The sequence below is a fragment of the Carettochelys insculpta genome, chromosome 3 (genome assembly GCF_033958435.1).
Source record: "Carettochelys insculpta isolate YL-2023 chromosome 3, ASM3395843v1, whole genome shotgun sequence".
Taxonomy (NCBI): domain Eukaryota; kingdom Metazoa; phylum Chordata; order Testudines; family Carettochelyidae; genus Carettochelys; species Carettochelys insculpta.
This window is the reverse complement of record NC_134139.1, coordinates 41,802,219-41,826,495: the sequence shown is the minus strand read 5'-3', so window position 1 is coordinate 41,826,495 and position 24,277 is coordinate 41,802,219. Positions and strand designations below refer to the sequence as shown.

General features: G+C 40.6%; 1 protein-coding gene across 2 annotated transcripts in view; it reads right to left on the bottom strand.

Moving 5' to 3' along the window:
- Positions 1–24,277, bottom strand: part of CRIM1 (cysteine rich transmembrane BMP regulator 1) — a 315,027-nt gene that overhangs the window by 41,641 nt on the left and 249,109 nt on the right. The window contains exons 10-11 of one of the 2 annotated variants that reach the window (XM_074989675.1): positions 20,336–20,457; positions 2,217–2,426 (exon numbers count right to left, since the gene is read on the bottom strand). In XM_074989675.1, the coding sequence (XP_074845776.1) occupies positions 2,217–2,426; positions 20,336–20,457 (332 nt within the window). The remainder of the gene's footprint in view (positions 1–2,216; positions 2,427–20,335; positions 20,458–24,277) is intronic. The other variant, XM_074989676.1, reaches the window with a different exon arrangement.

Here is a 24,277-nt window from a genome sequence, read left to right as displayed (position 1 = left end):
AGCTGCATCCCAAGAAGGGGATATTTCCTCCTCATTTATATTTTCAAGTGAGCCCGTAGAAATTGGAGCACGTGGAATAGCGCAGGATCAGTCTGCACCCATTTCCATATACCAGCTGTCTTCACTAGGGATGCTAATAATTCTTCCATGAGGGCATCATCCTCCAAAAAAAGAGTTCATGGTACATGAGTGCATTACATCAGCATTATCTTATTCTAGCCATGGCTTATGACCAACAGTATATTTGAATAAAGCTAATTTCCTCAGCAAGAAACCTATTTTACATCTGGGCATTCTGCAATGCCACAAACCAGTCTAATATACAGTAATTTATCAAAGGCTTATAATCAAAATAGAATGACCTGATAGCACTGATGAACATCAAATTTTGCTTCATATTTGCTTAGCATGGAAGCAAGTGTTGCATGTGTTCCTTCAAGGTTTATAATATTCTTGAACCAGTAAGTGGTCAAGTTAAATGTACGCCTGGTCATCTTTTAAGACTTGTTGCCATACACTGAGAAGGGTGACACACAGGCTAGTCTCCTTGTCAGCCTCATAAAATAAACACGCTCAAGCAGTAGGATGTAATGACTCCTGTCCTCTGACTCCCTACTGAAACCTAAGGAATTCCATAACACTATTGTTGCTTAGTTTATTCTCATCATTAATATGCAATAACTTAGACATAATAAAAGAATAAACTAATGGCGTTGAAAAGCATGTGGCCCTGCTTATTCTCACTTATGTGCAATCTTGCAAGAAAAGCAGAAATTGCGGCGGAGCAGAGTGGGTAGCTACCCCCAAGCTAAGAGCACAAAGAATCAAAGGAGACAGAATCACAGTGTTCAGGACACTGTTTTCTGTGATTTCATGGTGATGGAACGTGCTACAGTATTTGCATGTTGCCAAAGAACTGTATTCCAGAATCTAAGCTTGCATTTAAAAAAGAAAATGTTTCTACTCCTCATGGCTATCAAAATAACCAAAAACATGAAGTTGAACATAAGCCAATACAATCCTTCAGAGCCTTGTGTGGAGTGGTGCAGCAGCACTGTGGCATCATTTCAAAGGAGCCCAGGGCTTTGGCCACTCCCACTGATACTTTGGCAGCAGTGGTGGCCAGAGCACAGGATCCTTTTGAAAAGCTGGGCCTGGGGCAACTGCTCCCTTTGGTCCTCCAACCCTTGCCCTCCTGGTCTGGAGGCCTGATTGAGGATGTCTGCTCAAGCCCAGTAGAGCATTTTTTCCTGCAGCTCAGAGGGGGCTCTCACAGAACACTCCAGAAGATGTTTACAAAAAGCCTCCCTCACCTGTGCCCTTTGGGAGAGGGAGTAACACACTGAGCTTTTTGTCAGGGCTATGCCTCTCTTCTGGGCACAGAGGGTGTCTTCAGTATTAGCAAAATACCCACATCTCAGCAGGGATGAGTTGTCAATCTTGGAGAATTTCCTTCAATCGTAAATCCCAGTACTAGGAAAGTAGTGACACAAACTTTCAACATTGTTTTAACCAATTTTAAGATTCTAATTTAACAAGCATGAACATTGCTATTTATTTTGTTCCTTGTGTTTATTTTCACCTTAAAACAAAGTAAAATATTACTGGATCCTTTTAATTACTTGTTTTCTACTGACTTAGTTTTTTTTTCTATTAATAGTATGACTACTTGAGGTTTACTAGGCAATGCCACCTACTGTCCAGTAACTCAGATATTAATTATTAAGTTAACCAATTATTGCTTATTATATAAAACAGCCTCCTGTAAGCAATTTCATTGAGACTAAAAAGGATATAATTTTATATTTTCACCACCATCTATCTTGTTAAAAATGGCAAGTCATTTTAATGCGTACATTCTAGTATACTAAAAATAATGTAGTAATTCTCCTTCTTCTACTTAGCCTTCCTACCCAAAAAGAGACAAATGAATAATCTTGCATTACAGGGAAAACACTTTTGATCTGCAACATGCAACCAGAATATTCAATTAATCAAGAAATCTAATTGAATGAATATTCCCATCAGACACACTAATATTTTCATCAGTAGATTATCATTAACAAAATCTCATTTTTAACATAATAAAATGATTAATATTTTGTAATGGCTTATCAGAAGATCTTGTATTTGTGCCTTAACTATGGGTGAGGAAGTTTCACACAAAAGAGGGAACAGGACTGGTGTATTATATAAAGTACAAATCAACATTTTACCTGGACATGATGGACAACATTGTCCTGGATGTATGGTAGGGTTGCCACAGTTTGGTACAGGGCAGGTGATCAAGGCACACATCTCCCGTCCATTGTGACAATAACATTCTCGGCAACCATCATGCCAGCTCTCCTCTTTCTCATGACGACGCCCATCCATTGACAGGCAAGAGCCTGTTTTAACTGGTGGCATAACAGAATCTGGTATCTCTGCATAAAATGATTAGAAAATGTGCGCCCTGGTGAGATTGTGTTGCTTCACAAAAATAGTGCATAACTTCATTAGACTTTTTTTTATTTAATTATAAGCTATTCTAACTTTCATTTAGACTTAGAAATAAGGTCAGCTGCTAGAGCCCTTCAAACATGCCTCTGCATGCTGTATCAAGATAAAATGATCCTGTATGAAAAAGGTGAGCAATAAATTTTGATGAGAAGCATACCAAGATTTTGGTAAGTGGTCTAGGACTTCACTTTTCTTCAGCAAGGGTGCAGAATCTGGGACGGACGGGTGCAGAAGGGATCTGAGGGTATAGGACTGAAATGCAGGAGAGGATGTGAGGTCTGAAAAGGAGTATGGTTATAGGAGAGGATTCTGGCCCGTGGGAGGGAGGAAGTGCAATATCTGTGGCAGAGTTGTGATCGGGGGTGGGTGGGGGAGATGCAGAAGGTTTGGGTGTGACCTGGTGCAGGGGATTGGGGTTCAGGAGAGCATTTTGGTCTGTGTGTGGGGGGTCGGGGTGGTGTAGGATCTGGGAGGGCATTGAGACCTGGAAAATGGGATGCAGGTGGATTGGATGGTGACCTAGGACAGGGAACTGGGATGCGAGAGGGGGTGGGATGCCAGAGCTAGTCTCTGGATAGGAGGTGCTTATCTAGGTGACTCCTGGCCTGCAGTCCAATGGGACCTTCAGGCAGGCTCCCTGCCTGCCGCTGCCCCATGCTGTTCAATGCAACAGGCTGCTCCTTGCACTGGAACAGATCACTGGGAACTGACAGACTCTGGTTGGGGTGGAGGGAGTCCTCAAAGTCCTCCCCCCAGCATGCGGTATGGAGAGGCACATGGAGGGAGCAGCCAGCCACTTTGAAAAGTGTGGGGCTGCTCCCTGCCAGACCTTGGATCCTGGTGGGGCAGGCTGCAGGCCATATTCAAGGGTGTGCCAGACAGGATCCAGTCTATAGACCATAACTTGCTCATTCCTGCAGTATGATGTGGTTAGAGGCATCTTCCATGAGAAAGCCACTGTTCACTTCCATCTATTGATATGTCCTGGTCAAAATCACAGAATCTGAATTTTGATTTGATACATCAATGCTGATAAAAACAACTTTGCACACCCTTATGACTAGCAGATAATGTGCTTTGCTTGGAATATCTTTAGAGCTGGATTGCAACAGGTTGGTATGATAACAAATATAAATTAATCCAAGCAAAATTAGGGCAATATCACAGAGCAATGTTCATTGCGTTAAATTAATCCAACAATTTAAATTAAATTACAAAAGTGATGAGTGTGCTTTACCTCTGCATTGTGAGCTACTGGGCTGACCCCCTACACCTTCAGTCTCGATCCTACCATTAGGACATAGGTGAGCACAAGATCATAATATCAGAGCCAGTCCCTCTCTCTCTTCCAGTACCCCCAGATATGAAAATGGAAGCTTTTCCTTATCCTGTCTTGGTCCTACAGGAACATATGATTTCAAAGCACTTTCACTGGAGCTGTTGACTAGCTCCACCATACTCCTCAAACATAGGACAGAAACTGTAGGAGAACTTCCACCTTCAAGATGCTAATCTCGCAAAGTACTGCCTGGCTGCCTCCTCCACTGGGATATATTGATACTTAGGCTATGTTTACACTGTGAGTGCTATTTTGTGCATGTTATTCCAGTTCCGCTACCCCTAGTTATACAAGGGATAACAGAATATTTGAAATAGCCCCTTATTCCGAACTTAAGCAGAGAAAAGGAGGGAGAGACTGAGTGGTGTAAGTCACTAAAGAAAACCTTGGCTAGGAGGAAGGGGGAAAAAAAACGAAAAAGAGGGACAAAGGAAAAGAGAAATGGTGTAGAAGAATGAAACGAACAATTAAAAAAAAGAGAAGACGGGCAGTGGGAAAATCATCATCTCAACCCTTCTTTCTTGATAGAGCAAATGGTATGACAGGCTAAATAATAGAGGGGAAATTAAAAATGGAGGCAGGCAAAAGCAACAGCAGAAAGATAAGCAAAATTTATGAGCAGGAAAGTTAATAAAAATGTAGTAATAAATATAATTTCCTATATATTATCCGAATTAACAGTAGTACAAAATGTGGCATGAAAAGTATTTCCATGAGTTATGGATGACTTTACATAACATACTACTGATAGGCTAAAAAGAAGCCATAAGGGAGTTATGATGGGTCATGCTAGCGAATGAAAATATGTTACATAAGACTGACCAATACCCTTGATCTGTTTTATATTTATTTGGGTAGTTCTGATCTGATCATTTCAACACGAGATTTATTTTGAAAGAGCTAGTAAACATTGTTTCTGGACTGTGCTGTTAGGTGAGACAGCTATGACATTTGTGTTGCCTTTATTAGTTCATGAACTGAATAGCTTTTCTGACCTGGGTCCTGTGGCCAGGATAGACAGAGATGGCGAAGATTTGTTCATGCCGTTCATGACATTTGATATTGCTGAAGGACTGAGATTGTGGATTGGTATTTTTATGGATATTTTAAAAATAAGTGGTTATGGTTGGAATTCTATGATTGGCTTTGGGCTGGATTTCTGTTATCTGACATACTTTCAGGTTCCATTGCTGCAGCATATGCAGTTTGCATGAAAAAACGGGCTTTGGCAATCTGCTGCATAAAGCAATAGCTGCAATTTCTGCATATTATTTATAGTTTGCTTTTAGAATTTTTTTCTGCTACAGCAAGAGAAAATGGTGAGGGAAGGCATGCGGCTACTATGGGAGTGTAAAAGGGAAGGCTGGATTTTCCCTTTTTTATGTATTTATTTTGTTGTTGTAGTAACAACTAGAGCAGTGATATCCAATAGTAATTCAAGGATTGCCACACTTGTGGTGGTCACTCTACCAAATTCACCACAGCCCCACTCCTGGTCTAAATAAATGCCCTTCCCTCCTCTCCAGCCGGGCTACCCCAGCCCTTCCAGCTCTAAATAAATGCCCTCCCCCTCTCGTAAAGCCAGGGTCTTCCGGCCACCCCCTCTGTAAATAAATGCCCTGCCCCAGAGACAGGCTCCCATGCCCTCCCCAGCAATGCTCTCCCCCAGAGCCAGGAAGCCCCAGTCTGCCTCCAACAATGTTCCCATCACCCCCAGAGACAGGCAACCCCAACCCTACACCCCCCACACAAACTGAATGCTGGTGACTCACCAGAGTTGCCACAGGAGCTGCACGAGCTGCACTGGGACTCAAGCTGTGGCTGCGTGAGCTGTGCCAGGGCCTGAGCTATGGCTGCAGGAGCCATGTCAGGGCCTGCTGGTGCCACAGGAGCTGCCGCCGCTACACACTTGTTCCACCAATAATGTGCTTTTCTTGGAGTGGGTGGAGGGCACTCCTTTAAATGTGGCTCCTCGGAGCTGCGCGCATGGATTATAGAATCATAGAATTCTAGGGCTGGAAGGGATCTCAGGAGATCATCTAGTTTAGCCCTCTGCGCAAAGCAGGATCGACCCCAAATAAATCATCCCAGCCAGGACCACATCAAGCCAGGACTTAAAAACCTCTAGGGATGGAGATTCTATCACCTCTCTCAGTAACACATTCTAGTGCTTCACCACCCTCCTGGTGAAAGAGCTTTTCCTAATATCTACCCGACTTCTCTCACTCTGTAATGTCACACTATTGCTGCTACTTCTGCCATCTGTCACCACTGTGAACAGTGTCTCTCCATCCTCTTTAGAGCCCCCTTTCAGGAAATTGAAGGCTGCTGTGAAATTGCCCCTCAGTCTTCTCTTCTGCAAACTAAATAAGCCCAAATTCCTCAGCCTGTCCTCATAGGTCATGCCCTCCAGCCCCTTAATCATTTCTGTTGTCCTCCACTGAACTCCCTCTAGTGCATCCACATCCTTTCTATAATGGGGGGCCCAGAACTGGATGCAATACTCTAGATGTGGCCTCACCAGTGCTGAGTAGAGGGGAATAATAATTTCTCTAGATCTGCTGGAAATGCTCTTCCTAACGCATCCTAATATACCGTTAGCCTTCTTGGCTATAAGGGCACACTGCTGACTCGTATCCAGCCTCTCATCCACTGTAGTCCCCAGGTCCTTTTCTGCTGCACTGTGACTTAGCCTGTAACAATGCTTGGGATTCTTCCATTACAAGTGCAGGACTCTGCACTGGTCCTTGTTGATCCTCATCAGATTTCTTTCAGCCCAATCCTCCAATTTGTCTAGGTTACTCTGAACCCTAACCCTACCCTCCAATGTATCTACCTGACCCCCTAAGCTTAGTATCATCTGCAAATTTCCTGAGGGTGCAATCTAACCCCTCATCCAGGTAATTAATAAAGGTATTGAACAATACTGGCCCTAGAACCAGTCCTTCAGGTACTCCACTTGAAAGCAGCTGCCAAACGGACATTGAGCCATTGACCACTACAATTTGGGCCCTTCCATCAAGCCAGCTTTCTGTCCAACTTACAGTCCATTTATCCAATTCATACTTTCTTAACTTATGGGCAACAATGTTGTGGGAGACTGTATCAAAAGCTTTGCTAAAGTCAAGGTATATCACATCCATTGACTTCCCCATTGACCTCATCATAAAAGCTGATCAGATTGGTCAGGCACGACTTGCCCTTGGTGACTCCATGTTGACTACTCTTGCTCACTTTCTCCTCTTCTAAGCGCTTCAGAATGGATTACTTGAGGAGCCGCTCCATGGTTTTTCTGGGGACTGAGATAAGGCTGACCAGTCTATAGTTCCCTGGATTGTCCTTTCCTTTTTTTAAAGATGGGCACAACATTTGCCTTTTTCCAATCATCTGGGATCTCTCTTGATGTCCATGAGTTTTCAAAAATAATAGCCAAAGGTTCTGCAATGACATATGCCAATCTCTTCAGTACCCTTGGATGCAGGAAATCTGGACCCATGGATTGGTGGACCTCTAACTTTTCTCAGTAGCTCTTAACCTGTTCTTTCCCCACCTAGGGCTGCCCCCCTCCTTCCCATACCGCATTGCCTAGTGCCATAGTTTGGGAACTGATCTGGTTCCTGAAGACTGAGGCAAAAACAGCGTTGAATACTTCAGCTTTTCCAGCATTATCTGTCACTAGGTTACCTCCCTCATCCAGTAATGTACCCACACCCTCTCTGATCACCCTCCTATTGTTAACAGGCCTGTAGAAATCCTTTTTGTTACCCTTCATGTTTCTTGCCAGCTGCAGTTCCAATTGTGCTTTTGCTTTCCTGATTACTCCCTGGCATTCTCCAGCCATATATTTATACTCCTCCTTAGTCATCTGTCCAACTTTCCACTTCTTATACACACTCTTTGAGATTGATCTTGTCAAGGATTTCCCTTTTAAGACAAGCTAGTTTCCTACCATGTTTGCTTTTCTTACTGTGCATCGGGGTGGTTTGTTCCTGTGCCTTCAATAAGACTTCTTTAAAATACTGCCAGTTCTCCTGAACTCCTTTCCCCTTCATATTCATTTTCCCAGAGATCCTGCCCATCAGTTCTCTGAGGGAGTCGAAGTCTGCTCTTCTGAAATCAAGAGTCTATTTTACTGCTCACCTTTCTTCCTTTTGTCAGGATCCTGAAATCTACCATCTCATGGTGGCTGCAGCCCAGGTTACCACTCACTTCCATTTCTCCTACTAGTTCCTCCCTGTTTGTGAGCATCAAGTCAAGCAGTGCATGGCCCCAGGTCAGTTCCTTCAGCACTTGTACCAGGAAGTTAACCCAAACATTCTCCAAGAACTTCCTGGATTGTCTGTGCGCTGCTGTATTGGTATCCCAAGAAATGTCTGGGTGATTGAAGTCTCTCATGAGAACCAGGGCCTGTGATTTGGAAGATTTTCTTAATTGTCTGAAGAATTCTGCAACTATCTGGTCTGGCAGTCTATAGCAGACACCAACCACAACATCACTTCTGTTGCTTCCTCCTCTAAGCTTAACCCAAAAACTCTCAGCTGGTTTTTCTCCCTCCATATACTGGAGCTCTGAGCAGTCATACTGCTTTCTCACATACAGCGCAACTCCTCCTTTTTCCCCTGCCTGTCCCTCCTGAACAGTTTATGCCCTTCCATGATGGTGCTCCAATTATGCGAGTCATCCCACCAAGTCTCCGTTGCTCCATTAGCCTCTAATTCTTTCTGTTTGTTATCCAGGTTTCTTGCAAGAAATGCATGCATCTCCAGAGCCTGGAATCACCACACTGTGGTGTCTTGTTCACCACGTGGCAAGTGGCAAACGTGTTGGACATCACAGATTTAGAGTCTGAACATGTGAGCAAGAAATAGCCAAACAAGCATCTGAAAGAATACTCCATGCTACCTCTGCTGCTGGATGGATGAAACCTGAAGCCTGAGCTTTAGGAACATAATAAACCAGAACCAGGGATATTGAGTCCTGGCCACTACCATCACAGGCAATCCCATCGTACAATTGTACTCATAAGTTTTCCAGCTCTCTCTTTAAGATGTTTGCCCCCCATAAATCTTATTGGGACCCTGTTCTAGAACCTCACTCTTCTAATGGTTAGGAACCTTCTTCCAATTTCCAGTCTGCATTTGTTCATGGCCAGGTTATACTCACTTTTTATTATGCCAACATTGTCCTTCAGCTTGAACATGTCTTCACCTTACTTGGCACTTACTCAGAACGTATTTATTAGCACTGCCGTATCCTCTCTCACTTTTATTTTGCTAAACGAGACAAGTCAATCTCCTTTAAGCTCAATAAATAGGCCTCCATTCCATGATCATCATAGGAGTGCTTCATTGCACCTGTTCCACTTTGAATTCATCTTTCTTGAACATGGGCAATCAGAATTGTACAGAATATTCCAAATGAGGCCATACCAATGCTATGTACAATGACATCCAGAGTCTCTTATTTTTTCTGGAAATGCCTTGGCTGGTACAGCCTTGGATCACATTTACATTTTTTACTGGCCTCACTGAAGTTGTGTCTCAATGTGATTGACACACAAACCCAGGTCTCTCTCTTTTTCTATCATTTCCGATTGATGAGCTTCCAACTGAGGAGCCACCAACCCTTCCTTCAATTTTGGGGCAGAATTTCAACAGAACTCCTGGCAACCCCCTCCAGAACCTAATGATGATTGGCAGTTTCAATTACACATGGATCCCAAATTTCTTGATCACATGACACCTGTAATCATTTCTCAGCAGTGGCTGTGTGTTTAGCTCCAGGTGGAGTTCAAGCTATTAATAATAATTCAGCCAAGTAAGCATGTGTAAGTGCATTCCCATTCAACAAAACATTTAACAATGTGTCTAAAATTAACATATACTTAAGTATTTATCTAAATTTGGGCCTACAGCTTTGAATTATTAAGACCCAATTATTATGCGGAGCTGAGTCACTAAACAAAAAACAGTTATTTGATCAACCTAAAAATCCTAAGAATTTCATTTTGGGTCCAACCATAATTGAATGTTTGTGTTTTTTCTTGCTAATGGGAAAAATTGGTCCCAATCCCCATATTCCTTTTTAAGGAAATGAAGTGGGGATATTTTCTTTAAGTTTTCAGGTATTTTTTACTCTTTTACATTTTTCTTTAAACAATTTTAAATGGAACATCATTTTGAAATGAAAAATTAAAGCATATTTTGTTTCAGAAGTGTCTAAAATGAAGTGCATTCACTATTTTATTAGTCAAATTTACCTAGACAGAAGGACAGAAAAGGGAATGAGTAAGCAAGCATCAGTGAGGAAAAACAATTAGGGTGCGTCTACACTTTATTTAATGGGAAGAAGCATTCTTTCGAAGATGGGGTTTACTTTTGAAGGAGCAGCATCTACACTGGTTTTCTTCTTTCGAAAGACGCACTTTCAAAATAAGAATATGAAACTGAGGTGGCAAATATGCATTCATTTGCATTTTCAATTTTCCTCATTTTCATACCTCTTTCGAAAGAGGAATGCAAGTGTAGATGTACCCTTAGTGTGAGATGAGAAAAAAATAGCGAGAACGGAAAAAATAAATGAATATATCTAGTTTAGGTGTCTGCAACCTGCAGCTCTGGTGCTGCATGCAGCTCTTTAAGGACTTCCTTGTGGCTCCCAATGCTAAAATTGCAAAGTAAAAATACCCCTCCTCATTATTTTCGATAAATGGTGAATGTCTAAAAAGCCCTCAAATGAGCAACTCATACGTAAATAGCAAATGATATGTGATCTCGAAATGTTGGATAACTCCCCCTTTAATATGTGCAATGCATTGTGGGATACCATACTCTATATGTGTTTTGATCATGCTGCTAATAAAGTCCTGATTTCAAAAACGAAAAGGAAGCTTCTGGCATTCCTGCTATGAAGGGCACCACACATTTTAAGAAAGAAAACAAATTAAATGTGAAATAAAACCAGCATAATTACAGTGGGGTTGGGATTGCTTCAAAAAGATGAAAATTGAAGACGAAAACTGAGAACTTCTAACTGAATGGACACTATCCTTCATATTTCTATCTAGTGTGGCTGGGCTACCTATATGTTTCAGTTGCAATGAGAAATTCACCACCACCAAAATATGCAGCCTCAAGAGAATATGTAAAAAGTTTGTGAATATCCTACAGTAAACATATATTGCATTACAAATCATTGTGTGCACTGTTCTTAAAATAGGGATCACAAAAAGCATGGTTTGACATTATTTATTAAGGACCATTTCATATTCACATGCATTGCTGCTCTTGAATTATTGAATTTCTTACTGAATTTGAAAAAAATGTTAATCTTTCTTGCTATTTTGGTTGCTGATCCTTGATCTAGCTAATTTTGAACCATGTTATATTCGTGGCCTTCACAACATACTGTGGCAGGGAGTTCCCTAAGTTGATTATGTGTTGTGTGAAGAAATACTTCCTTTTGTTTTGAGGATTTTGAGGAGTAAGGGGACTTCAAAGTTGCCCCAGCATTTTGAAGTACCAGTGGGTGCGCTGCGGCTAGACACGTCGGTACTTCGAAGTTGAAAACTTTGGCGTTGCCGCGGGGAGGGAGAATTTGCCAAATGAAGTGCTGCCTATGCACAGCAGCACTTCATTAGTAAACTCCCAACACCCTAATTGCCATCCTTCCTTCGAAGGAAAGTGGTAGTGTAGACAAGCCCTTGGTGAACACTAAATTGTGTGTTATGGGAAGGAGTAAATAATTTTTCCTTATATACATTCTTCATGCCAGTCGTGATATTATAGACTATCATATCTCCTACCCCCTTAGAGGTCTCTCTTCTAACACAAAAAAAATCCCAATCTTATTAATATCTGCTCATATGGCAGCTATTGAATACTCCGAACCAATTCTGTTGCAGTTGTCTGAACTTCTACCAATGCCAAAATATCTTTTTGAGATGAGGTGACCACATCGGCACACAGTATTCAAGATGCAGGCATACCATGGATTTATATAAAGGCAATAAAATATTTTCTGTCTTATAGTAAACCCTTTCATATCTGGCAGCCCAGGGACTGGATAGTTGAGCAATATTCAAATATACTGGATAATAAAAAAGTATACCTAGCAATGCATAACACTAAGGAAAAACAAGATTAGATATTAAGAAACAAACAAAAGTATAATATAGAGTACTTTATCAACAGTAGTATCGTACACTGTAAACTTATTCTGTATTTGCTGTAGTTGTTTGTATTTACTGTCACTATACTCCACCTACAGAAAACACAACTAAAATTTATTTATGGTTAAAATGCTGGTTATTTGAGAGTCTTGGATAACAGAATGCTGGATATCAACGAGTTTATTGTATTATGCATCCCTTTCTTGAAGATTCCCAGAATTTTGTTTACTTTTTTTTGACTGGCTCTGTACTTTGAGTGGATGTTTTCAGAAAACTATCCACAGTAACTCCAAGATCCTTTTCTTGAGTGGTAACAACTAATTTAGACTCCATCATTGCATATGTACAGTTAGGATTAGGTTTCTCATTGTGGATTCCTTTGCATTTACCAGCATTGAATTTCATCAGCCATTTTGTTGCCCATTCACCCAATTTTGTGAGATCTATTTGAAGCTCTTCACAGTCTGCTGTGGTTTTTACTATCTTGAGCAATTTTGTATCATCTGCATCATCCCTGGAGGACACCACTATTTACTTTTCTCCATTCTGAAAACATATGCCTACCCTAAGCTTCCTAACTTTTAACCAGTTACCAATCCATGAGAGGACCTTTCCTCTTATTCCAGGACAGCTCAGTTTACTTAAGAGCCTTTTGGTGAGGGACCTTGAGAAAGGCTTTCTGGAAAACTAAGTACACTGTGTTCACTGGATCCCCCTGGTCCGCATGCTTATTGACTCTCCTCACCCAGGAATTCTAGTAGATTTGTGAGCCATGATTTCCCTTTCCAAAAACCATGTCAACTCTTGCCTCAAGAAATTATCTTCCTCCATGCATCTGACAATTCTGTCCTTTACTTTAGTAACAACCATCTTATATGGTATTGAAGTCAGATTTACTGGCCTGTAATTGCCAGGATCACCTTGGGAACCCTTTTTAAAATTAGCAATATATTAGTCTCTTTTAGTCATTTGGAAAAATGGCATAGGAGAGTTGAACTGGCCTCAAGGAAGAGATCTCTTAAATTTGCCAAAGTCAGATATCTCTCCCAAACTTTATTGTAGACCATTGGTAAGGGAAGGAAGCTCTAGATATCTGTTTTACAATAATGCAATAGTCAATATAATAAAATGAGTTTACAACCTAACAAAACAATTGAGCCCCTCCCAGAACTAGCCACTGCCCTGGTGTGTCTTCAGTGAAATGTTGACACAAGCTATAATGCAAGTTTTGCCAATAAGTTGACTCCCATTTCACACACAAAAACCCCTAGCTTGAATTAAGTGGTTTCAGAGGGGTAGCTGTGTTAGTCTGTAGCTTCACAAAAATAAGCAGTTGTGTAGCACCTCAAAGACTAGCAGTTTTATTTATTAGGTAAGAAGCTTTTGTGGGTAAGAGCCACTTCATCTGATTTGGAGCAAACATAAGAATCCAGGGTTTATATAGGCTGAGGGAGGCAGCGGGGAAGAAGGAGAAGAAAAAAGGGGGACAAGTATGAGAGAGGTAGCTGTGTTAGTCCGTATCTTCGAGAACAATAAGAAGTCCTGTGGCACCTTATAGACTAACAGATATTTTGGAGCATAAGCTTTCGTGGGCAAAGACCCGCTTCATCAGATGCATGAGTCTCACGCATCTAATGAAGCAGGTCTTTGCCCACGAAAGCTTATGCTCCAAAGTATCTGTTACTCGAAAAGGTGCCACAGGACTTCTTGTTGTTCTTAATAAAAGGGGAAGAGTCACTTCCACCATAGGACCTATGGAAGAAGTAAATTAAGTGGGGTGTGTGCCGTTCCTGTGAATATCAAAGGTGGGGAAATTGACCTTGTAACGTGTAAGATAACTGAGATCTCAGAGCTGTTTTGTTGAAGGACACTCTAGAGGACTGTCTGTCAGCCTGGGGAGTAAATAGTACCACAAGATATAGTGGCTGGCATACATCAGCCAGCATCTGGGACACTAGTAAACATCTTCCAATATGTTTTTGATTGGTAAAGAATGATTTACCACCACATAATCATTTACTGTACTATCTCCTTCCCCCTCTTTACAGTAATAGCTGATTTATATGGACTCAGATGATACATAAAGCAGAAGTATTAGGTGGTCTTGCAGTCTCCATCATACTGATTGATGCCTTATTCAAAGTGCATATTGCACAACATGAATCAGAATAATTGAAAATCAAAATAGAGCACCTTTCTCCCTTCAGATGTCAGTTGTGACATTCCTGTTCTCATCAGCATTGTGCTGTAATATTTTTCTGTCAATGCTTAATGCTTCCATCACTAGGTTAGCACCACATAACAGAAAGACTACATTTTGGCCATCCTTGTCATGAAATGTCCCAGGTACTACACAACCATGTTTCACAAGTTCTCCAGCTCTCAAAAACTGAAAATGGACTTCTTTTGCACCCACAGACAAAATTTTTCTACAGAAATCTTTTTTGGTGACAGTTAAGTTATTTCAGTATATTACATACATCTTGTTTTCTTTGAAAAAAGCACATAAAATAATGAGAGAAATCTCAAGTCTTTCACATCTGTATTTTGTCATTGTGTCTTGTCTGAAAACCATCCCCAGAAAACTGAAGAAAGCCTACAGTGTACATTATGTTTCTTACATCTATTTTCCCTAATTAGGGATTGCTATTAAACTAGCTACATTGTTAAAGTGATTTAATTCCAAGAAGATCAATAGCAGTAGTATTCTTTTTCTGGAATCTGACCAACTTAAAATGAGTATGTATTATTCAACTTTTCTGAATGAACAATAATCGTACATGAGGTGATTATGATTTGTGCTTATAAATTTCCTCCATTATCAAAGAAAAAATTTCACAAGAGCAGAATTCAATGGTGGGTTTTTTTTGTTAAAAAGGGTAATGCCATTCTTTCCAAAGTTGTGTGTTATCAAGAAAAAATGGGAAATGAAACAGACACTCATTACTCAGTTTATAACCTACAGGAGAGTCCATTATTTCATATTTTAGGCCACTGAACAATTTAACAAGATTAGCTCTCATATGAGGTAAACAGAAAACCTAGAAGGTATAGTTCCAGATTTGTGAAGTTTACTATTAGGGTTGTTTTTGTTTTAAAAGACAAGTCTCCAAGTATTGTGCAATTCTATGCTCCAGGTATTTGTCAGAAACGTATTCCAGAGTCTAATAAGGTTTCAAAAAGAAAAAAAGTAGTTACTCTTACAGTTGTGAAGAAGGATTTCCACATGGGTATTAAGTTCAAATGGATGAAATGTCTCAATAAAGTGCTGACTTTGAGACCTAATGATAACATCTTAAATAATAATAAATCAACACTGTTACTCTTTCCTATAAAAATATATTTGCATTGGAAAACATAGCTGAACAAGTACACATGAACATATAAAGTGGTGTAACTGTACCTCCTTGTTTAAGCAATCTTCAGTTAACCAAAAAAAAAGCCATTAACTGGAGAATGATTTTACTGTGTCTCATCAGGCTGTACACGTTGTCTAGGATGACTGAGAACATGCTGCCTTTAAAGCTAGCTGGCCAACTACTTCCACAGTTACACACAAAATCCTGCTTATCTGAAGACTTCTCATGTCCCTAAGCCCTTTAAATAAAAGATTGTACAAATATAAGCTATACTTTTACAGCTGAGGAAATGGGTGGATGGACATGGGATATATAATTGCACAAAGTGGCCTTTATTTATGTGCTAAAACAGAGTTTAATCCTATTAGTTGCGTAAGTCTTGCAGCTGTTATGCTACCAGAGTTAGTATAAAAAAAAAGTTTTGTACATATGTAGATCCCAAAGTTAAAACTACTGTGAGACTAACACTCATATTCAGGCTACGTCTAATTGCCAACAGTTCTGTCAGGACAGGCTTTTCCAACATTGGGCCCATTCACATGGGGCCAAATGTCGGAAAATACCCCTCTGCTGAGACATTGCTTCTTCCTTGTGGAACAAGATGTTTAGATGCTGACAGAATGCTTCCTACTGGCAGATATCTGCCAACAGATCTGCAGTCTGGACGCACGCTGTTGACGACTTCTGTCAACAGATGTTTTTTCGACAGAACCCTGAAGTCTAGACATAGCCTCAGTGTTCTGTGAATACAGCCTGAACAAAAGCTATCAAATGATCAAAGTACAACCATTTAACACACTTTGTCAGACCAGAATGCACACTTGCATATGCCCATATGTAGAGTGAGATGCTAGGAGAAAAATACAGATTGTAAGGCACTTACATGTTTTACTCCTGACATTTATTTATTGATGATCACTAATATAGACCCTGTATCAGCATGTGCTAGCTCTCAAGAAAGAAGATTGAGGTTGAGCATCAGAAACATATTGAATACTGTAGTCCTGTCAGAACTATGTGCTGGAAAAAGGGACAAGGATGTAGAAAAGCCACAGTAACACAGACCAGGGAAAAGAAAAAAATGGCAGTGGTTCTCACTACTCCGGGAGCTTACAAGTGGATAGAGAGTCAGGGAGATGGAAGTCTTGGAAGTAAATTTCAGAAAGGCCTAAGAGAAGGGACAAGAGGCCTATGAACAGAAATGTCACCGCTGACATATAAGCTATGCACAAAGCTAAGTAAATTACCCAGATGACGGAAAGAAACTGAAGTAGTTGCCACACATGACAACAGAAAATTAAGCTGTATGTTTGGATGCTGTTTTCAGTAAATTTGAAAAATACATGGTGTGATGGGGCCTCCTCTATGCTATATGAAAATATGCTTATGAATACAAACAGCAGCAAAATGCTTTATGAGAAATAATTCTTGTAAGGTATCATTGGAAAATTTGTAATCTACCAAATGTGTATATTCTATTTCTACGCATGCACCATTTCTGGAATTCATCTTGAATTTTGTAATTTTCCACAGGAGCATGAGGGAATTTGAGCAAAGTCTTCCCACCTTAGGGAAATTCTATATAAGGCCATGGAATTAAGTAATGATAGTCTTCCGATTGCCTTCTCACACCAAGAGGATAAAGGAAAACACCTGGAAACAAAAGGATTGTAATGACAAGGATGGAGGAGAACTGCTGGACCCAGGTCAGAAAGGACACCTGAAGACTTTACCTGAAATAAGAACTTAGGGTGAGAAATTATGTTTTGTAATAAGTTCTCTTCATGTAATTAAGTTTAGCTGGTGTGTTTTGTTTTATTTTGTTTAGTATCCTGTTATTCTGCCACCTCTCTTTTAACACTTAAATCCTACCTTTTATACTGAACAAAATCACTTTTTTTGTTTATTAATAAACCCAGTACAAATAACTGCTACCCAGGAGGGCAAACAGCTGTGCATATCTCTCTTTCATTGATAAAAAGGGAGAACATTTTATGAGCTTGTTCTGTATAAAACTTTAAAAAGAGTAAGAGGGATTTATCTGAGGCTCTGATCCCATTAGGGCTATGCAGTTGGGTGCTGAGGCAAGTCCCTTTGACAGCCTTCCCTGAGCTGAGCTGATCTCAGTGTCTGTATTACAGTGCTGAGGGCTGTGACCCCCAATTCTGTGCCAAAGCAAGAGGAGACCAGAGAGCCGGACAGAGTGGTAAGGGCATCCCAAAGGGCAGATAGATAGGCTCAGTGCCAGTACAGCACATCTAATGACAGTGTCAAGGGGATCTCTGTGACCAAACCCTTTACATATGTTCCCTTCTCCAAGAATGCATAGCGTAAATTAGCCAAGCATATGGCAAAATATAAAGACAAGCAATAAAAGAACAAGAAAAGGAAGGACAATGATTAAAGCAAACAAAATGGGAATGAATCATTTAAATTCTTATATACTTAAATTACATTTGAGATTGGACAAGAACGGTAAAGTAGAAAGAGGTTTTGAGGAGGGAGGAATTAGTGAGAAAAAACTCAAAGGTAAGATTAGCAAGAGGTTAAAAAGTCGAGTGGTGAGGTGGGAAGAATGGGCAGAAACCAGGAGGAAAGTTCTAGAGTCACAGGAGATGTAGGCAGCAGCAGAGCTGTTGCAGAGCCTTCACAGTTAGCATCAGGTATTTCACCATGCCAATCCCAGCCCATTTCCTTTCACTGACTTCAACTCTTATACATACAACCAACTCCTCAGTCTCGTTTTTGAGTGGGAAATGGTTAGAATTTTAGCAGCTAGACACTAGCTATGTTAAGGATGCAAAAGAAATAAATTGTGATAGTCCAGGCCAGACAAAACACATAGTCTTGACAAATGAGAAGGAGAGGAAAGGATATATTTTTGGAATGTTACTGAAGGAAAAGCAGTACAATATAATGAGAACTTTGACATATGAAGAAGAAGATACTGAAAATGTAACTTTAAGGAAATGCAGTTTTTAACTGTGATGGAGAAAGTGAGGTCAGAATAGTCATTAGGACGCTATATAAGAAATATAGGTTACATCTACACTAGCACACTACATCGAAGTAGCCTATTTCGAAGTAAGAATATCGAAATAGGCTACTTGGATGCGTATTGTCTACACATGCTCCGGGGCTGGTGCCGTCGACGTTCAACGTCGAAGTAGGGACGGGGAATGTCAAAAAGAGTCGCCCCGGAAGGAAATGAGGGGCTTCCACACACACAAGCGCTCCCCATTGAAATAAAGGGCCAGCAAAGCCTGTGGATGGGGTCACAGGCTGGACTAGCCCTTCTGGGGCAACAGCAAGCCGCTCCCTTAAAGGGCCCCTCCCAGACACACACGGCCTGCACAGCACGAGGTCTGCAGAGCCGACAACCAGTTGCATACCCCATGCACACAGCATGGACCCCCAGCTGCAGCAACGCCAGCAGCAGCAGCCAGAAGCCCTGGGCTAAGGGCTGCTGCACACAACGACCACAGAGCCCCGCAGGGGCTGGGTAGAGCGTCTCTCAACCCCTCAGCTGATGGCTGCCATGGAGGACCTGGCTATTTTGATGTACGGGGACGCGGATCGTCTACACATGCCCTACTTCGACATTGACCGTTGAAGTAGGGCGCTATTCCCATCTTCGGATAGGAATAGCAATTTCGACGTCTCACCGCCTAACCCCGATTTCAATGTCGAAATAGTGCACAGCGTGTGTAGATGCGATGCGTGCTATTTCGATGTTGTGCTAGCTACTTCGCAGTAGCCGGCTAGTGTAGATGCACCCGTAGTGTTAACCTGTTTAGTTTAAGAAGCTTCAGAACATTCTTGAAGAGATATGAGACAGGGAATAATGCACATCTGGAGAGAGGTGGTAGAGAGGAATGTCAGAGTTGTTAGAATAGAGGAGATAGAAGAACATGGGTGTGCATAAGGCTACCAGAAGTGCAACACTGTTTAACACTGGTTAACATCTCTATTGTTCACTAAAGAATAGATGTTTAAATATCTTGTCTCAATTACATTTTGCAAAATTATTATTAAATTATTAGGGATATTATTGCTTTAATAAATCCCAGCTTCATAATAATCTAGAACTGCTTAGCAATTATAAAAATATATGTATCATACTCCACATAAGTAATAGAAAGGAAGAAAGGAAGTATCCGAAAATTAAGTCAAAGCTTGAGCATTATTGCCAAGATTTGACACTGTTCATTATGACTGGTAGGAGAACTGAACTTTTTCAATAGACCATGTCTTTTTCCTTAAGTTTTCTTTTACAGATAACAGATTTTTGAGAATCACATTTTTATTAAAATTATTTGTTAATTTTACTTAATAAAAAGTCTTGATAGGTCTCTGATCACAGAGGGATAAAATAGCAAATTATTTTGATAATATTTGAGATTAAATGTATTTAAAATAGGATCAGAAAAAAATAGTATTCACCTAGCTACCAAGCAACCTACAGCTCAGTTGAAATACTTAGCTCTAATATAATGTTTCACACAGTCAAAGCAATGTTCAAATACTGATGCAGTGATGTACAGTGAATTGGGTGAGGCGGAAGTCAAATGAAATATTTTAAACATTTATAAATCTAGATTAAAAGAAAACATATTCCATTGAAGGAAGAAAAGAGAAATTCAATCGGTTTTCTCAGGCTTATTCAGGACCTGATGCAAATCCTACCGAAGTTAATCAATTGACTCTCACTGACTTCTCAAATGGAAGATAGATTGAGGTCTAAAATGTCACCTGAATTATGTGATGCATACCTTCATTAGGCGGACAGTAAAAAACACAAAAACTACAAATGATAACAAAGCCCTACAATATAGGGTTCTCCCTTAAAGAACATGATGTTGAGTTTTCAGTCTTATTAATATAATGTACTACTGCTTTTAATTTCTCTCACTTTCTTGTAATTGCTTTGAAACAAATACATGGAGGTAATGTAGTCACACCTACCTCTACATCTGCAGAGAAGACAACCATGATTATTCTGCTGGAAGCCCATTGGACAGGTCTTACCACAAGGAAGTTCCGGGCATTTCTTACAGCGACAGATGTCACAGCCATGCTTGTTCTTCCTAGATGACCAAAATAATTTGTCAAAGGTCAGCAAATCACTTTAAATGTTTGATTAAAAATGCCCCTGATCTTCAGAGCAAAGGTTTCCCATGAAATGACTTAAGTAAGGCTATGTCTACACTTGCACTTGATTAACAAAACATGTTGTTCATGGGTGCTTAACTCCCTTCCTTCCGCCCCCACCATGAATGACAAAGTTTTACAGGGCAAAAAAAAGTCTGAATGCTGCATGTCCACAGAATCTTTCTGCTGCCAAAAGAGAAACCCCCTCCTTGGGGATGGATGTACTTCATCTGTACAAGTGCCAACAAACAGCATTCACACATGCTGACTTCCACAGAAAGGGCTGTTTCCACACACAACTGCCACTAAAAGCTGCATAATGTAGACTTACTCTAAGTAAAGTAAAGTCCCTTAATTTTAATTCTTGTACTCAGAGGTGGTAAAGAGTAAACAGATCTACACTCTTGGCTTGTGCTCCTCTGTGAGTCTGGCAGAATTACCCTATTTAAATTTCAAGCTATAAAGTCACCTCATTTGCCTTACACCAGGGGTCAGCAGAGTGCCGAAATTTGACATTTTGACCACTATGTATGTTCTGAGTGCTGGTGAAACTTTTTAAAATCACTAGCAGTCCTACTTACAACAGCTTCATTAATAAATACATGAAGATGCAGAGTTTTGCCATTTAGATGGTAGTTTGTAGCATAAGTTGGTCTTTTGTTAATCTATAGGTGGCATGGCTTTGAGCAAGCTCCCAGCTGCATGGGAGAGGAGGGATGGGACTGGGACTCCACCTCATGCACTGATGAAAATTGGCTCACCTGCCACTCTTGGCACCTGTGCCAGGGGTTGCTGACCCCTGCCTTATACATTAAAGTGCTGATGAGCCAGAACTGCTTTTGATAGTTCTTTTATTCAGTTGGAAGAATAACAGAGTAGACATAATAAAACATCCAAATCTGTGAGGAAGATAGAAGGGTAAGTGGGGATCTATTATAATCATCTTCCAGGTACAAAAATTACAAGTAATTTTTTTCTCCAGTAAGTGATGTTCAGTAGATCTCCACTGTTGCAGAGCACTCCAGGGATGTAACCAAAAATGTCAAGTATGTTACACAAAACTTCTTTCAAATACAAGATGAGGAACAACAACAACAAAGTGCTAAAGGCACTGAATGCCTAGTGACATTTTTAAATATAGACAGATTTCTAGATTATCTATCTTCAGAAACACGCCTTAAGTCCATAAACATTTTCCTATCTTCCAGACAAATACATTGAAACAAACAAGAGAATTTCCCTTTTTATAATCACAAAGTAAGTTCTGTAAGACTGGTCATGCTAATCAAGATAGATAAATCTGGAACTAACTAATTAGTCTCACCTCCCTCAGTACACTTGGTAAGGACAGGTTTCAGGGGTAGCCATGTTATTCTGTTTCAACCAAAAACAACAGAGAGTTTGATAGCACTTAAAAGACTAAATAAATTTATTAGGGTGTTAGGGAATAAACTTCCATGAGATACAACTCACTTCCTCATGTGCTGAAGAGAAAACAGAAAAGGAAGGGACAGAGAGATGGACTGTGACATCAGTACTAATAAAATCAGAGTGGATGTGACTCATGTCCAACAAAAATAAGCTAATACATTTGTTTGTCTTTAAGGTGCTACAGGGCTGCTTGTTATTTGTCAAAATGAGAAGGTGGGAGAACGTGAATGGGAAATTGCCTATTGTAATTAAATACCACTCCAGAGTATTCAGAATGGTCTTTTCTCTGACAACCCACACCATTTATGTTCTTTAACACCTTGCTGAATCCAAACCCATTGGTTAACAGAACAGCTAGCCTGAGCTCCAGCATCTTTCCATAAGCACTTCATCCTAGAAGAAAATGTTTGTTGTGGAATCTTAACCTTCCCATTACCTTCCCCCTTGAGCGATCAATCCGTGATTCACTAGCTCTACCAAGGGGCCTGAGACACATGGGAGAGATTGTGTGATGAGGAAACTGATGAAGAGAAGATATGCAGGGAAAGAAGGCGTGCAGCACAATGAGAAATGTTAGGATAATGGCAAACCATAAAGTCAAGGAATAGAGATAATTTATTCTTCCACTAAAACCAACCTAGAGCGGAACATGGAGAGAGAGAGCTCCTGCCCCGCACTCATTCATTTCCCTATAAGGGAAACTGTTTCTGTGCCACAGTAACATCTCTTTTCCATGAATCCCCATCAAACAGTCTTTCACTACTGGAATGAATGCCCTCAACCTTCATTCCCTTACTTGCCCTATAGCACTTGTGAGCTCTGTGAATTGAACCCAGTCTGATTCAGGGAGTTTTCGAAAGGTAATTAGTATCCCCTCCTCCAAATTTTCAAATGCCAATGATTTTAAACCACGTTTGTTTTTAAAGTCCACCCTCCTAATTTAAAAATAGATTGTGGCTTACCCGTTGCTAATTCTTTATTTACATACCACCCTATACCTGAATCCCACTGACTGCTATGCTTACCTACATGCCTCCAGCTTCCATCCATGACACACTATATGACCCATTGCGTACAGCCAGGCACTAAGGTACAACCACATTTGCTCCAATCCTTCAGACAGAGACAAACATCTACAAGACTTTTACCAAGCTTTCCTGAAACTACAATACCTACCTAAGGAAGTGAAGAAACAGACTGACAGAGCCAGACATGTACCCAGAAGCCACCTGGTACAAGACAGGCCCAACAAGGAAAACAAGAGAACACCACTGGCCATTACATACAGCCCCCGGCTAAAGCCTCTTCAGTGCATCATCAGTGATCTACAACCCATCCTGGACAATGATCCTTCACTCTCACAGACCTTGGGAGGCAGGCCTGTCCTCACCTAGAGACATCTTGCCAAACTTAAACAAATCCTCACCAGCAACTATAGACCACACCACAGTAACTCTACACCCAGAACCAATCTCTGCAACAAACCTCGGTGCGAACTCTGCTCACATATCTACACCAGCGATATCATCACAGGACCTAACCACATCAACCACACCATCAGGGGCTCTTTCACCAGCACATCTACTAATATAATTTATGCCATCATGAGCCAGCAATGCCCCACTGCAATTTACATTGGCCAAACTGGATAGTCTCTACGTAAAAGAATAAATGGACATAAATCAGACATCAGGAATCGTAACACACAAAAACCTGTAGGAAAACACGTCAATCTCCCTGGATGCTCAGTAACATTTAAAAGTAGCAGTCCTACAACAAAAATTAAAAAAAAAACAAACTTAAAAATAAAATCCAAAGAGAAACTTCAGAGCTGCAATTCATTTGCAAATTTGACACCATCAATCAAGGATTGAACAGAGACTGGGAGTGGCTGGCGCATTACAAAAGCAGTTTCTCTGCTCTTGATGTTCACAATTTCACATTAACTGCTGATAATGGGCCATATCCTCTGCACTGAACAGACCTTGTCATCTCTGGCCATCCCCTCGACTGAAACTTCCTCTTTAAACCCTCCTCTGAACCCTCCTGCTGAACTCATGCGTCTGACCAAGCGGGTCTTTGCCCATGAAAGCTTATGCTCCAAAACATGTTAGTTTATAAGGTGCCACAGGACTTCTTGTTGTTCCCATTTGAGAGAGACATGGCAGGGTAGGTAATATCTTTTACTGACCAACTTCTGGTGGTCAGAGAAAAGCTTTGAACTCACATAGGGTTCTTATTCAGGTCTGGGAAAGGAACTCCCAGCATCATAACAAAATAGGAGGTAGAACAGATTGTTTAGCATAAGTAGTTAGCACACAGCAA